We start from the raw sequence: 16,828 nt of genomic DNA on the forward strand, positions 1-16,828 counted from the left end.
GCAAATAGGAAGCATGATTTGGATAACAGAAGGCTGAGGTTTAATTAGGTTCAGCAACTTCCTCTTTAGAGCATTTTATTTCTCTGAACCTCCGGAGTGTTTTGTTTCCACTAATGTTTCGAGGTTGCATATGGTCTGCGCTATCACATGAAGTTGATTCATGGCTTAAAACTAAATTATTAATCGCTTAATTTCAACCGCATTTAATACTCCCCACATTTTTTAAGGCCCCTGGGAAATTACATTTCCATTCCTAGTTCATTCCAGGCGACAGGAAGATAAAATGGAAGTGACTGGTTACAAGACAGACGAATATAAATTCCAAGAAAGTTTTGCACGATGTTTAAAATAATAGTGTCTTGTCGTGTTTGCAACACTGCAAATCACAGTTCCATTTATACACAGAGGACTAAGAAAGCATAAAACCATTCTACTAAACATCCGATGGAGTTTCATAATTAGGCAAGTGACAGGAACTGTGCATATGAATTTATCATGGTGGAAGAGATAGCAGTTCTCACAAATGACAGCTCTAGTGCACGTGCTGAATGTTTTTTCCCTTCCAATGGACTTTGCATTAGGCAGAAAGGTCTGTGCCAGCAGCCCCACGGAGATCAGCAGGAGCCACCTGCCGAGAGAATAAAACATGCCCTGAACCTCTACAACTGGGAGAAGCCAGGAGATGAATAAATTCAAAGATGTAGAGAAAGCTTCTCACTTCCCTCCCTGACCATATAAATTTCAGGTCTTGTCAGTGTTGAAGATGTTTCAATATACATATGGTCGTAACACTATTTGTCACAAATTAAAATACCGTCACTTCCGTGACCGTCACTCCTGAACTGCCTCTGCAGCTGTTCATCCAGAATCTTCATGTGACAGCATCAAAATCTTAATGTGAGAGGCAAACAGAGACTTTCAGAGCAATTGTGAGGAAATCTTGTTTCCTCTGTGGCTGCAGAAGTTCAAGGTGATTTAGATGCAGCTGGTAATGGAACAACACGAGTGACTAGAGACTATTTGAGTCTCATTTCCTATAGGAAAGGGTTTATGCGATCATGACATCTGTGTATCACCCATAATAACATCTGAAATGTCGCCCAATTGCAACTAGATTTGACAGAGGAATAGAGGTTTCAAGGATAATGAAGTCCCTGTAAAAAGCCCTCTCCCCCATCCCTGAAAAAAGATGTCTGCATAGCAGCAGCTCACACATCACACGGCATTTCAGACTTTATATCTACCACATCCCATAGGAAAAAAGTATAACTAGAGCTTATGCCTCAGCTGCCACGTATAAATCAGGGAATATGCAGCCCCACAATTTTTTTCTACTGATAATAAGAGTGACGGTGCGTGGGAGAGGACTGAGAGGGTTGTTTGCTTTTTTTTTTTAAAAATTAAAATATTTTGAACTTTTTGTCAGTTTAACATTTAAAATGTTCCCCAGCCCCTGCTGCACAGGAGTCAGGAGCACAGTGTATTTTCATTGCCAAGCAACTTGGTTTTCCTTCAGCACAAAGAGTGAAATGGCTCTTGGAAAGCCCAGGGAAAAGGAAAGACATAAACCCTCTCTTTACTCCTTAAAGCATGATGGCCAGCCATATGCTCACATCTGATGCAGCTGGTTTTGAATGCATATAGATTGGGACACGGGGAAAATCAGTGGAAGCTGAAATACAGCATGAGGGAAAAGCCATGCTGGGCTGAGTAAAGAAGCGTGAAGCAACTGGTTTCCTTTCCAGTCAGCCAAATGGATAAGTTTTCCACGCCATTCCCCTAAAAAATCTGTCTCTTCGGTTGCGGAGCACAATTCAGTGTCATAAGAGGGATGCTGTGGATGGGAAACAGATGAGGAGCCGGGTCCTGTCCTCGGGATAAGCAAGGGACAGGCATGGAGCAAAAAGGTCCCCTTCCAGTGAGAGATGGCTTCATCTAAGCAAGAGTACAGCTTGCAAAAATCAGAGAAGGCTTTTTCCCACCTCTCTGCATCTTTAAAGAATGTGATGTCATTTTTTGTTTGTTTGAATAGAAGAATCATCTTTCTATGAAACTGTGTAAGACACTCAGTCTTGGGCTACTAAATGGAAAGCCGCAGGACTGCCTCTAATCTGCAGAGGGACTTAAAAAAGCTGGTTTTTTTTGTGGTCATCAGGAAGAGATGTAACTTTGAACCTGTTTTAAGTCATAGCTCATTAAAAATGCAAATTAAGACCAAAACATCAAAACACAGGCATCTCGCCAATTGCATTGAGGAGCTGTAAATTGCTAATCAGACAAGTACCACACTGAGCTTTTCTTCCCTTAAAAGACAAAAACCCACACGCACAATGAGCTGCATAAATGAGCTCCTCAAAACAAGGAAGCAATCAGGCAACTCACTTCCCAAAGTTGCTAATCTTGGGCTGCTGAGTTACTTCTGACCCCACATGCGCAGCTGCACCGTGAGCATGGACTTGCTGCATTACAAGTTTAGACTTTGCTGCCACTAAGCAAACGAGCTGCTTCAGGGCTCAGTACAAAGCAGATTGGATTATCTGAAAATCTGCGGATGCAGGGAATGCTGCTCAAAACCCCATTGCTTCTTCCAAGACTCTCACCAGCATATTAGTGCTCGTAACGAGCTCTGTGGCACTGCTTTCCTTTACTTTTTAATTTCCTCCTTTTCCACAGTGACAAGCTGCTATATTCACCTAAAGCTTTTCCCAAGTAATAAAGACTACAAAGAGTTTACTCTATTTTCTGCATGAAGAGAAATCAAATACTAAACTATCCCTGGTGTGCATTAAATATAACTAATAAACAATCATTAGCTGCCATTGGACCATAAAATTTGAAGAGCCCTAAACATATCATGTTGTTCATGGGAGCTCAGCAGTTTGTTTCACGTGGCTATACAGCCTCCTTGTCTGGGTGCAGTAATGGGGATATGTATGCACAAGATGTGCCTTTGAAGGGCGCAATACAGGTTCTGCTTAAGGCAGTCCAGTGTCCACATTGCTCATGCTTCCTCCTCCAAATACCCAGCATGAACACTGAAAATAAAACAAGTTCAGTGGAGTCACCCAAGACAGACTGTGTTGTTAGAAGCTATTTTCCAAGCAACATTAACATGCATAAAATGTTGGCGGCTGGCTGATGGACTTGGAGGCTGCGTGCACACACCGGGTTTTCATTTTGCTTTCTGACAGCTGGATTGCTTATCATGTATATGCTGCTTTATAGCATACCAAAAAGGGGGGAGATGGGGGGGAGAAACCATAGAGAGATTCCTGTCATGATGAATTTGATCACCAGTGGATTAATATACCTACAAGTATGTTTTCTAAAATATATTGAACCATTCAAAGCATAGCTGCTTTCCTCTGAGGTTTGTAAGAGGCATTGATATGAAATCCAGGACAGTATGGGAATATGGAATAGCTTCTTGCTGTTGATTTTTGGATGGCCTGCTACTTGAGCGCATCCTCTCAAAGGGAAGCTGCTAAAGTCTTAACCCATCTTTTACTGAATTTTAGACACATCTTCAAACACTAACAACAACCACAAATGCTATTTTCCCTCTGCATTTCACAGCACTGCCCACCATGATGCCTGACATCAGCTTCGGCCAGGAGATGGATGGATTTGGTTAACACACAGGAGAAGGCAAATGATGTAACTTTTTAAAACTGCAATCCCAGTATCTTTTTTTCAGCAAAACTTGATACATGGCCATTTAAGACACAGCAGCTGAAGACCTGGCCCATAAGAAACGGTCACTTGGAAGTTCATGTGAGCATTCCCAGAATCGCTTTGGCAATGTTGGGGGACCACTGTCTGCAGTGGGGCTTCCTGCTTTTCACCTTTACTTTAGAAATTACCATCAGAAAAACATTTCCGAATTATCTGGGGGGAAGGGCCAAACACTGCTCATACGAACAGTCGCTGCTGGCTTGAATGGGATGATCTTTTAATGGAACCACTATGCTGCTGCTTGGTTATAAAAGCAAATTAATCTCCTAATATGAGTGGCTTGAACTGCTCTTACACAAAATCGCTTCAGAAAATCACAGGCATCAAGTGATGAGCAAAGAAACAGAGAACAACTGCCTGTTCTTGGCTATATAATCTGGGCATGCGTTACAGGAGGGTTGGATTTAGAAAGGAAGATGAAATCAAGAAAACCTACATTGGGTGTCTAAGCAAATCATTCTGAGATGTATGAATGGTGGCACCAAATGCCAGGCAAAAAACAAATAACACTAACAGCTCCATAAGTCCTGCTTAAACAAATGCAATAAATAATGGAGGGAGGCAAGTAATATATTCCAGAGGATGTTTTACAAAACCTGGCAAAACCAAGCAACTTCTTGCAATCAAATTATGTATGCCTGGCATATAGTTCACTACAAATTCTAATCAGTTCTACCCTTCTAATAACATTATACAGAAAAATACATCATCATCCATCAACCAGATGGAGCATGATAGTTATACAAAACATATTGTATGTTTTTTATTTTCCACTATGAGAACGTGATAAAATTGTGCACTCTGAAATTAGAGATTATAAATAAATATTTTAGGCTCTGCAAATCTCTGTAAATATTTATTTGCAAAATATTATATATACATGTTTAATCATTAAAAATACTACTTTATGCTGTGGGGAGGGAGAGAAATTTTACTGGCACAGACATAGGACTGCTGCCTCCTCAACACAAAGATAGCAAAGTTTTGTTGTTCGCCTCCAGTGAATTTCAGCCAAACTTTCTGCCTGTACCTCCCACGCCATGGAAACATTTGGGCACCCAAGGCCTGTTGGGAAAAGGCAGCGTATCCCATGGAATATGTTTATTTTGCTGTGCTTCAGAAAGGTCCATATATTCATTTAACAGGAGCAGAAACATTTCTGTTATGCAAAGCTGCCATGGTGCTTTATGGGAGCTGTGGTTAGGTGCCGTATGTTCCCACTCTCTACAGGCATCATGCTGCGTGCTGCTATCTCCCAGAACCTACACTGGTACTCAGGTTGTCCCTACAGAGCATCACAAGGGACTCTGCAAAGATGAGGGCAGATGCAAATCAACTGCTGTCTCATGTCCAAAGAAATACACTGGGCTTGTGGATGTCCTTTTACTATGAGGGAAGGAAGCAAGACATTTCCAACACCCAAAAGAAACAGAGAACTCTGAGAGAATGCAGTTGGTGCTAGCTTGCATTGCAAACTAGCTGTAATGCTGGGTTTTCCTGGTAGGCAGCCCAAAACATTGAGAGGGAAGTGAAAAGGATCGCTCTGGTGCTAGAAGCCCTGTGATGGTAATGCTACAGAAGTCACAGGGTGAACAGTGTAGAAGGCAGCCACTAAAACACCAGACTGCGAACCGGACCGGTGGGGACACAGCTCCAGCAGTGGCAGATGTGCTGGAGCATGTCAGCTGGCTTTCCAGGGAGCCAGACTCGTGGCCCTTTGGTTGTAACATGCTTGAGGCTCAATGTGCCCTATGTAAGCCACTGTGAAGAGACAGGTCCTCCACAGAAACACCGCAGTAAGAATAAATTTGTCTAAATGGACAAGGTAGAATGTTTCAATACCTGATTCAATGGGGGCTTATATATCACTCAAGACAGGATGTGAACAGAAGAGTTGGTTGGGGAAGAAAGCAGGTGGCAGCTGATGGAAACAGTCTTCTCCAGAAACTATAATCAGCTGTTGTGTTACTTTTTCTTTGCCTCCTAGGCCTGTCAAAGTCGGTCAAAGTACTTTGAATAAATTGGTAGAGATCCTTGAAAACTTACTCCCTCCTACTTTTATCTGTGTGGGATATTTCCTTTCCAGAAAGTATGACATTTATACAAATTCAAGTTGCTATTCTCCTACTCATGGGAGGAACACAATGCAAATATCCAGCTGGGGTCCAAGCCTACCTGCTTGGTACATGGATCATGAGCAGCTCCATTGCTCTACAGATTTGCTTCCACAAGGAACCAGGATCCTGTATACCAATAAGCTTTCAAGCAAAAATTTTGCAGTTGAATTTAACAGAATATCAACTGCTGCCATGACCTGACCTGACCTATGCTAAAAAGGAGCTTTAAAAACGCTACTAGCTCATTGATATGTATGTTTTCAGATTGAGTCCTTAACTCAGTTAAAATGACAGGGGAAAGGCAGCCTGACAAGGGAAAGGAAAAAAAAAAAAGTCAATAAAAACACATTGTTAGTGCTATTGTAACAAAGCTGGCAAAGAAAATCAAAGGCTCAATTTTCCCTTTGTTTTTCATTAGACGGTGTTGCATGATCATCTAAATTGTGCTTTGATACCAGCTTCAGCAATGTTGAAAACATTTAAGAATATTCATAATGATAAATGATGTAGCTGTTCTGATTTGCAAAGAGTATAATGCACTCCACAGTCACCACCTATTTTGCTTGCAGGTTCTGTTAATTTGATAGAACACTTAAAAAAGCGGAAGAATAAAGCAGTGTTTCATCATGTAAATGAGAAATACTCTTTGGTTAGAGAAGAAGGATGACCTTTCTGATACAGTAGCAAACTGAGAAATGGGACAGCCACCTCTGCTGATATTATGCAATGATGTGATAAAATTTTCCCCAACTGACTTCCCCAAGAAAATACCTTTGCATATCATTTCATAGTGGGAAATTTGTTCTGTAACATCACAGACTGTGTTGGAGACACAGAGATAAGGCAAGACATGCCTCCTGCCTGAGCTCTGCGTGCACAGGCCTCCTTTGCCTGCCAGGTCTCTGGGCTCTTCACCTCCCTTTGTCATCCCCACTCCCATCCTTCCTGACCAGGTCCAAGCAGTGCCAAGCCTCACTCACACTTTGTCCGTGCCGTAGCTCCGGTAATCCACCGCTGCTGATACAGCCACAATCAGCGCAGGCATGCCGTAGCCGACCAAATAGAAGTACTTCCTCCTGGAGTGTTCGCTCTCAAAAACCTCCACCAGCATGATGTAGAGCTGCACCCCCTCCAGGAACATCCAGGTGAAAGCTGCCAGGAAGAAGAAGTGCAGGAGGGCAGCAAAGACGGCACAGGCAATCTGTGTACGGATTGAAAAGAGCAAGGGAAGGTGTTTGTAACATGCTGAATTAATGCAACAGTCAGGATTACTCTTACTGGGAGGTTTAACGAAGGAGTTCTTATCTTCCCTTCTCCAAAGGAAGAAGTTTTTTTTCACTTGGAAAATGTGTGTGAACTATTTTAAAATAGACACATCTCTGCATATATAAATTGTATTAAAAGATACAAAGGTAGGTATGTACACAATCTGGCAAATAAATATATAAAGAGGTACGTAGCATAAGTGTATTTTTACAACCTGCTTATTAAACATACACACACGTGTTATTTACAAACAACACACATAAAGCCCCTGAAATCACAGCAGGCATCAGCATTTGACTTCCAGTTAACAACCAGGGGCCCAACCCTGTGAGGATTCATGCATGGAATTAAAGCAGTGCTGAAACATATCTCATTGCATGGTCAAACACCCCATTACGCACTGAGAAGAGGGCCTGTGGCAGGAGCAGAAAGTGCTTTGCCTCTTACCGGCTGGTCAGTCCGGTTGATGCCAATGAGGAAGAGGAGTTCTGCCACGAAGAGGCTGATGCACAAGTTCTTGTGAATTGTGTTGCGGTCGCTCTGCAATCCACGGAAGAAGCAGAAGGTGAAGATGCAGATCAGGAGGCAGACCAGTGAGAGCAGGATGCCAACCCACGTGATAAAGTCCAGGAGCAGGTCATGGACTGCATCGCTGTGCTGGAGATAAAACCAAAAAAAAATCATTGGTCACATGCTGCATGACTTCTAATCCATCTCAGACACAGAGTGAGGTTGTCTGAGACCCTTTCTCAAATATGTGTATCTGTTAACCAAGCTGTGGTGCAAGAGACCAATAGCAGAAATGGACCTAGACTTGAATCCTGCATCAAGAAAGCTGCAACCTGAAACACAGATTCCAAGGCATCTGGCAAGCTGCAGGTGCCCTGAACAGACTCAGACCCCACAATATCCTAGAAGCAATGATGATGTTGTTGAAAATATCAAGATGTCATAGCTAGTCTTGTGTGCAGCTCCATCTTTCGCACACAACAAAGAAGCGGACGCACAGTATAAAGAACCATTGAACGCTGTGATTCAAGTGTAAAAATGTTTCATGCTAACAACATCGTGGAGATTACAACAAGTCCATTACAACCACTTACCAACAGTGAAAAAAGACTCTCTTTGAACGTTCACAGAGACATATGAGCTTGGAGGCTTTGGACAGAAAGAGATCATTTAAAAGTCTTTGGGGTTTTTTTTGTGGGTTTTTTTTTTTTTTTTTTTTTTTTTTCACTGAGGAAGGAGAAAGAAAGTTGACTTTTCTTTTTCAAACCTTAGAACTATATTTTAAAACTCCTGGGAAGTCAGACTGATCCCTGAAACACTACCCAGAAAAAAAGACAGACCTTTTAACATGAATTTGCTTTTAAATTGTAACAGAACAGTGATTTTAAGACAGCCTGGAAAGTGGGTGATTCCCTGTGATGAACTTGTAACGTGGTTTTACCCCAAAGCCATGTAAACACGGGCATTGCAGTGGCAAAGTTAGGCAACCCAGCAACAAAGATTTGTGAGGGACAGCATAGGTGTGTCTTGGCTTTGCTGATAAAACAGATGGATTGCTTCTGGGCTTACACTGCATGTCCTTCCCAGAAAGGGACGAGGGTGCTGGGACCCTAACACAGAGGGTATCCCACTACCTTATTCAGACTGTAAAACTTGCCTGTAAATCCCTCAAGTTTCCACCAGATGCAGTGAAATTAAAGGTATCATTACTTAGTAAAATGTAAATAAGAAATGAGAAATAAATGGTGAGTCACGAGATGGCTGCTCAGGGCTAAGTTAGAGTCAATGAGCTGAGGGAAAGATTGGCTGGAAATCTCTGGGGGCTTTTCAAAAAGACCAGGGAGGCTTGAAACCCAGCTTTGTGGTCCACGAGGCTGTGTTATAAGTGGTATTTACATTCCCCTCCACTTCTGGCATTTTGATGACTTAGGCATTATGCAGGCTGGCAAATACAATAGTGTCACACTTCAAAAAGCTGGGACAAACTGGAAACATTTTCCTCCCTGTGGGATAAAAGCTTATGACAGATGGAGGGAAAAGGTGATTAATTTATCCATTTTCTTTGCCTGCTTGCCAATGATAAAGCCACATCAAATGTCAGGCCTTTCCTGATATACAGTCTGCTATGTCAGCACCCATGAGAAACAACTCAAACCTTTTAGCTCTTTGGCTTTATCAGCATGAGTGATAGACATCAAATGATAATGAAAGATGGAGAGCGACTTTCCGCTCCATCTCTTCCATGCTAGAAGTCTTCTCTCCAGGGAGACTTGGAGGTGGAGAGATGAGGGGTCCTTTTCCCAAATGGTCTTGCAGCTCTCCCTGAGTATTTCCAACATCTAAGAAACTAGGACTTGCAAGTCCAACAGCAAGGCAAGAATTCATTGTGTGCTCACTGTAGATCGTGATAGAAATGCCGATTCCAGCCAGGTCCTCCAGCAGCACCCAGAAAACTGAGAAGATGAAGCGCATGTCATTTTCCTGGTGGCTGCGCATTGCTTTATCTCAGTGTCATTCCAGCTCATCCACCCTCTTAAGTCAGTGTGAAAAAATGTTAATGCAAACCTTGCATCTTGCAAACCATTCTTTCTTTTGTCCAAGGCTGCTGGAGGACAGCAGAAGAACATCTCCCTGAACAACCCCACCAGTTCACCTGAGTAGATCGCCCTGACAGGCTGAAGCAACCAAGAGCTCTTTGGCTAGGCAAGTGGGGCAAGGCACCTAATGTGGGTGGATGCAAGGAGAAATAAACCAGGCAGACTTTGGCCAGATGCATCCATCCCATCCGGATGCGGCCAATGGCACAGATTCATCTATCCCAAGACAAAGTTAGCCTGGCACAGGGAAAGCTCTCTGAGAGCTTCTTCCCCTACATGAGATGAATCTCACAAGTCTCAGCTCCTGTACGTCTATCACGAAACCATAACTCTGCTGACTTTAGGACACAATGCAGGAATTAGGGGTGGTTTTGCTCCTGGAGAGGGATTCTGCCATCTAGGTTCATGGTCTTCCTCAGGGAAGGGCCACTGGCCCACAAAGCTCACCATGCTTAGCAAGAAACACAGACTTCATTGCTGTATTATTATTATCACTCTTATTACTTTTTAATATTAATTGCAAAATACTGATTTTATATACATAACACCCATCCCTGGAGTGCTGGAAAACAACCATAAAAACAACTTCTCTGTAATTACAACCTCCCTCCCCAAACTCAACAGACTCACAAAAGAACAAACAAAAAGGAATACTAACAACAAACTGGGAACAAGATCAATTTAAAAACACCTGGGGGGGCGGGGGGGGTGGGGAATATATGAATTTGTAGCTTTTCTAGTACAGTCCAAGAGAAGAAGTGAGATGAATTTCAAAGGCTGGGTGTGCTCTGTCCTGTTTGGGATGCCCAATTTCAGTGCCACAACAGTGCTGATGGATCAGGGAGGAGTTAGCAAGCACTATCATCTTTCCCATGGCAGTGCCAACTGCCCCCAGGCCAGGCACATCCTTAGCTTTTACATCAGCAAGTCCAACAAAATGGCATTTGCCTTTTGCTGGAGACTGAAACTTGTAAAATACTGCACTGTCACAGGCTACAAAGCAGAATAGTATGGGAAAAGGAGAAATTGTGGTAATCACTCCTCAATGCCATTGATTATCCTTTCCATCATCTGATTTCTGTGTGACAAATAAGGGAGCAACATACCCAGTTTACACCGTTATTATAAGGTGTGCCAGTGTTAAGTATGATAAATAGCAGAGCAAGGTTTTGTACCTGGGTCACAGTCTCTGAGCCTGGTCCCTCAACTGCAGAGACATGCAAGAGGAGCAAATCTGCTCTTTACCCTGCCCAGTGCTGTTCAAGCACTCCCTGACTGAGGATAAAATAGCTTTGACGTATGTGCTGATATCTTTCCAGCACCCTGCAAGCCCTAGGGTCCCTAAGGCATTTAAAATACATCTGAAACCACCAGTGTATCAGTAACAGTCAACTCTTGATTCTCAGTAATCTCCCCAAAGACCTTGGGCATCCAGAAGACCCCGCACGGGATACCAGATGTCAGTCCAAGGGACAATTTCCTGACAGCATCAATCAAATACCTCCTTGCCCAAATGCACCACGGCTGTCAAGACCGGTGCTACGTGGCCCAGCATGCAAGTCACTGAGTTTTGTTACCACTAAGCTATGCTAACTTTACAGGTAATCTGACACACTGATTATTTTCAGCACAGGAACTACTTATTGAGTAATTGAAAGACATAAAATAATCCACTTCAGTGAAAGGGTTTCTGTATTAAGTATGTTTTACATTTTTGATTTAGGCATGAACCTGACCCAAAGCCCAGTGAAAGAAGATTTCCCTGGCTTTGGAATAAAGTCCCGCTTTTGCTCCAGTGAGGCCAAGAGCAGCAGGAGGAGAGCGCTGATGGAAACCTGTGTAGAAGGAGTTACGGGAGCCCTGGTAGCAACCACAGCAGGGTGAGCAGGCAGCTTAGATATTATCCAGGCTGGGAAAATCAATGAGCAGCTCTGGCAGTGCCTGTACACCAGAGCTGAGCTAATAAAAACAAATCCCAGAGAATGTCAGCTTATGACAGAATGGCTCTCCCCGAGATGAACAGCCATTTCCTCCCTTATTAAAAACATCAGTAGAAGAAAACAGCAGCCAAACCAAGCTGCCAGCAGCAAAGGACACATTCCTTTGCCTAATCTGTCCCTCCAGGAATGGAAAGAGTAATATGTTTGGGGGTGTAGGAATAAGCAAGCAGTAAATAAAAGCACCGTGTCATCGACTAGCTCAGATATGACTGCTCCGTGCCCGGTGGGAGCTGGCAGTGTGCTGGGCTGGGCAGAGACCCAAGTGGGACAGGTTTGAACTCCTGTGCGTTACTGATGCTGCTCCTTGGATTTGTAGCTATCTGGGGCCATGTGGGCTCCCTCTGCCCTTTTTCCCCCCATCACTGGTGTTGAGAGAGGATTACTGCTATGCCCTGGCTGTAATGCTTCATTGCTAAGTTCAAAGGGCTACTTAAGAAGCCAAATGTTTTTGTAGATGTGCCAAAAGCATCAGCTGGACTACATGGACCGGGAGGAAAACCCAAGGGCTCCTGCAGCATGTCTGGGCTGGCTAATGGCATTGCCTGCTGTGGCTATGCAGGCATGAGAGGTTTCGAGGGGGCTTTCATCCTGCTGGCCAAGAGGGATACGTGCTGGGGAGATCCCACTGCTTCAGCACCTGTTTTCTCTCTCTTCTCCCAGGATGCTCTAAGGGAGGTAGGCAGCTCTGCTCCACAGTGGACACAGCACCCATGGACCTGGTACATATCCCCTCTGTGCTCTGCAAAGGTGATGCTGTCATGAGCACCATCAGGTCCTAAGCCAGGAATAAAGAGAGCTTAATCCCCACCTGAAGCTCCTATGCCACATCACTGTCTTCTGACCATGGCCATTTAAAATAAGGCTCAGATTCCTGAGCACTTCTGCAAGGTAGTTTAGCCACCTCTCCTCTCCTTGTCTTAGTCCTCAAAGCTGCTTTCATATTCTGCACAGGCCACACAGACCATCTTCCTCTTCCTCTGCCTTCCCTGGTAAGATGAAGGCCTCCTAGCAGAACCCTTTCCCACAAACTTCTCCCAAAAATGCAAGAGCCTTCCAGTGACTACCAGAAGCAGCAGACAGCGCAAGCTGCAGAAAGCCCCATGGTCAGAATAAAGCAATATGGGGGCAGGTGTGCACAGAGAAATGGGTACAGACCTCACCCCACCATGTATTACAAATGCTACTGTGGATACGGCATGTGGCAAGAGCCCAGCATTTCCACTGCACTCACCAACACTGCTGCAACTGAGATGCAGTTTAGGTGAGAGATTCAGTTGTGGAGAGGAGGAGATGATTGGGACAATAATTGCATCCATCTTCCCACCCTCCTGTGCTGGCTGGATTTAGTAAAGTGGCACAGCTCTGCTTACTCATAAGGCATCTCCAACTCGAGAAATAAGCTATGGCGGCTATGCCAAACTCAGTGTAGACATCCATCTACACAGACAAGCTGCCAGCTTGTTAATTTGAGTTCCAGGAAAGAATCTGGTCACAGCATCGTCAGCTTCTGCTGTCGCACCAATGGTCTTACCCAGCCCAGTGCCAGGAAACAGCTGGGACACAACACCACCACACCACAGCCACTACCTGCACTTCAGTCCTGGCGTTCACCCTGCTCTCAGCCAGAAAGGAAGGGGTAGCAAGAAACAGGGCAAAGCTTAGCACTTGCCAATGGGAGCTTTGAATTGAGCATTTTAGGACAGAGGATCAGGAAACCCTGTGGGGCGATGTTGTCCCCATCCTATGCGGCACAGCTCCTTACTGTGCACCTAGCCCTGACTCACAGATTGGAGAGTCAAGAAAGGTGAACCTAAGCAAATATGTACCCGTTGGACTGGGGGGAAAGTAAGCCATGGCTAGTAAGCTGCTGTGTGCTCTGATTTCTGACACCTCTAAGTGCTGAGCTAAGAAACTGTGAATTCAAGGGCTCAGAGGACGTCTTTCTGAAGCCAGGCTCTAGATGTTTTCAGGTTGGACACCCAAAAGTGGCTATCTGAAAAGATCTGGTTCAATGCTTCGGGGAATGCACAGACAAGGACTGGCAAGATGGATGTCCAACCCGGCAGAACTAGAAACAGTAAGACATAACTAGGGCTCAACACAAAACAACGTGTGTCAAACGGAGGGTGGGGAACTCAAGGAACTGCCTGGAGTGACTTACTGCTCACCTAGACAAAAAGCTCAAGGACTGCAATGAGGTACAACTCCGAATTGGCCCCATAGGCATAGATTACTTGACCTAACAGGTATATATGATCAAAGGTATAACCAAATGTGCTGTTTACAATTCCTTATTCCTGGAGTTCATTAAAGTCACAGATCTCTGTTCCTAACACATGCTCAAAGACTGCTAAATTTTGAGTTTTAAAATCTCACTAAAGACAAGCACATTTAATAACTTTTCTGCTTAATTAAAACAGCTCTTATTTAATAACATATTAGAATACGTTACTTTTTCTAATGTGTAATATATCTTTTTTTTTTTGAGAATGAACCCCTTTGATGGTACAAAACAATCTGTATTGCAAAATTCATTACATAGCGGTTTCAGTAATTTAATTCTGCAGTTAGGGTGTTTTTGCAGTCCTGCACCCACTTCTGCTTTCATTCACTGCTGTTCAATCCCACAAGTGCTAATATATGGATAAGCCAGCACTGCAATAACTTCAGCTTGCTCTTTATATCTGAAATGGCTGTATTGCTTTAGGCAATGGACCACTGCAATCCATTTAGACTTCATATATTTTTATTCCTTTCGCTCCTTAGCTTGGCTTATGCTTCCATTCCCTAAATAATTAGCACGGTGTAATGTGTTTGCGGTATAGCATAACATCTGAAAGCTTCCAATTAATTGCTACAGTTAAAACACCTTTCTCCCCTTCCCCCCCCCCCCCCCCCCTTCTCTCCTTATTATTTATTTATTTATTTTAAAGAGAAGAGTAAGCTCTGGCATTCACTACATAGTGATAAGCAACATTTATCTACCCTGAGGTACCTTTGCTTATTCTGTTTCGGGTGTTTTTTTAATTGCATTTTCCCACCAGCTCTGAACTTGTTTTCTGGCTCCATATTTTTCCCATGGTACATTTAAGATGCATCTGCTATAATTAATATGATGCAAAGCACAAGCTTATATGAAAAACAGCTTGTAAATTTTGAATAATTCTGCAACAACTACATAGGTAGAATGGCTTATTTATCTATGGGCTTTATTCCATGGCATGAGAACCACCATGTTTTTATAGCATTTAAGGGTCATAACAAATATCCTACCAATTCAAACAACAGATAGATATTTAACATAGATCTCATCTGTGTTAAACATATCTCATAATTTAACAAAATATCTATGAGACTGTAATAATTTTCCCACAGCACAAGCCAAACGAATTTATCTGATGAAAACAGTGATTTGTTTCCAAGTCTTAAAACCTCTCTCAAAAGGGAGGTTCTCATTATTCCTGGTAGATTGTCCGAAAGGGCAACGAATGCTGAAGGTCTGTAAGGTCATCCCTTGCCAGGAGGATGCATCAGCGAGGTCCAGTTCACAGGTCATTATGGTCCTGCTGTCCTCTTCACGTGATAGCTGGGGCTCTGACAGCAGCTGGAAGGGTACCTGCAGGTGCAGGTTCATCGCTTTTCCCAGCAGCTATGCATCCTGCCTGTGTGCACAGCAGCACAGCAGGCTCTTGGTCTCAGGCACCGTTATTTACCCCACTGAAATATATGGGTAAATAAGAAACTCTGGGCCAAAGTAATTTTAAAAGGCAGAAAGCATCTTCAATTTAAAATCTCCTCTTCTTAATCGGGTACTGTCCTATTAAGACTGGAATTGATCCCAGCAACTTCTACTCTTGAAGCACACCAATAAATCCCTGCCACCATGGTCAGCCAATGACATTTTCTGCACCTTCGGACAAAGACATATTGCTGTTTCATGCTAGAGAGCCAGACGGCCATCAATCACCTCCTCAGCAGCGCTACCTTCCAGCTCCACATTGCCACATACGCTCTGCTAATAATTAAATCCCAGCCCGTAACTTGCAGAGCAGCCATCGAGGTCTCCTCCAGAGAACACGCTCTTTTGCCATGCTACCAGGAAGGGAGATCATTCATGACCAGAAGTGACACTTGTCAAATTGGTGCTGGCTTTTGATTAAGGAGCAGGACTCCAGCGTCCACTCCCCATGATGCCCAGTGTTCGGTCTCATTAGGTAGGATGCTGTGGATATTCATTACACCAAAAAATGCTCCCTACGGATCCAAAAATCCAACAAACTGAAGGCAGTAAACTACAAATCTCAATTACAGGAGAAAATAGTTTCTGTTGCAAAAATCCCTGAAAATTAATTATTGTCTGTACGTCAGTCCTCTCTAGGGATCCTAGTCACTGGCCAGAACACTGCTGTAAGAGGTCCTGCACAAGCATGCAACATCCTTTCCCCTAGGATTGTTCCACCTCCAAGAAGACTAAAAGGTCTTTGAGGCAAGGAATGCCTTTTTGTAGAAGACACGAGACAAGAAAATGGCTCAAAAGCATGCCTGCGAGAGATGAGTGCGAGTCAATGAATGACAACAACCCCCATTTATTTTTAAACCTCCACCTTTCCAAACCAGAAGGTATTCTACTGCCAAGACTTTAAAATCAATTCATTTCAACTGCATAAGGAACATCATACAAGCCACCTCCCAGATCTGCCAAGACCCACATGGCCACTCCACCAGCAGACCAGAGTGTGATGGTGCCACCAGGAAGAGCAAAGTGGTGAGTAGCTGGAGGGAAGAGTTGCAGATGTTTGCACCTCCCTTCGCCCTCAGACCTGGATGATTGCTAAAGCGGACATGCCAGGAAGCTGTCTGGTTGCATCAGAATCAACAAAGTGGAGCCAATTTGGCTCTTACAGCAATGATACTTTGGCTGCAGCCAGATGATAAAACATGACCTGAAAGTCTTGAGGGCACTCGTTAACATCCAGAAACACCCACCAGCTAATAACACACTGGCTTGGCACTTGGAAAGCTTCCAGCTGTAGTTCTTTCCAACCTGTTGGCTGAGCATGGTCAAGCAAGGGTCTCACATTCTCTTTCTGCAAGATGAAATAAC

General features: G+C 43.7%; 1 protein-coding gene across 1 annotated transcript in view; it reads right to left on the reverse strand.

The window, feature by feature from the left end:
• The window catches only part of ADGRL3 (adhesion G protein-coupled receptor L3), a 514,733-nt gene that overhangs the window by 50,630 nt on the left and 447,275 nt on the right, over nucleotides 1-16,828 (reverse strand). Inside the window, exons 18-19 of the mRNA XM_074866987.1 lie at nucleotides 7,566-7,775; nucleotides 6,833-7,053 (exon numbers count right to left, since the gene is read on the reverse strand). Of these exons, the coding sequence (XP_074723088.1) occupies nucleotides 6,833-7,053; nucleotides 7,566-7,775 (431 nt within the window). The remainder of the gene's footprint in view (nucleotides 1-6,832; nucleotides 7,054-7,565; nucleotides 7,776-16,828) is intronic.

The sequence above is a fragment of the Strix uralensis genome, chromosome 4 (assembly GCF_047716275.1).
Source record: "Strix uralensis isolate ZFMK-TIS-50842 chromosome 4, bStrUra1, whole genome shotgun sequence".
Lineage (NCBI taxonomy): Eukaryota > Metazoa > Chordata > Aves > Strigiformes > Strigidae > Strix > Strix uralensis.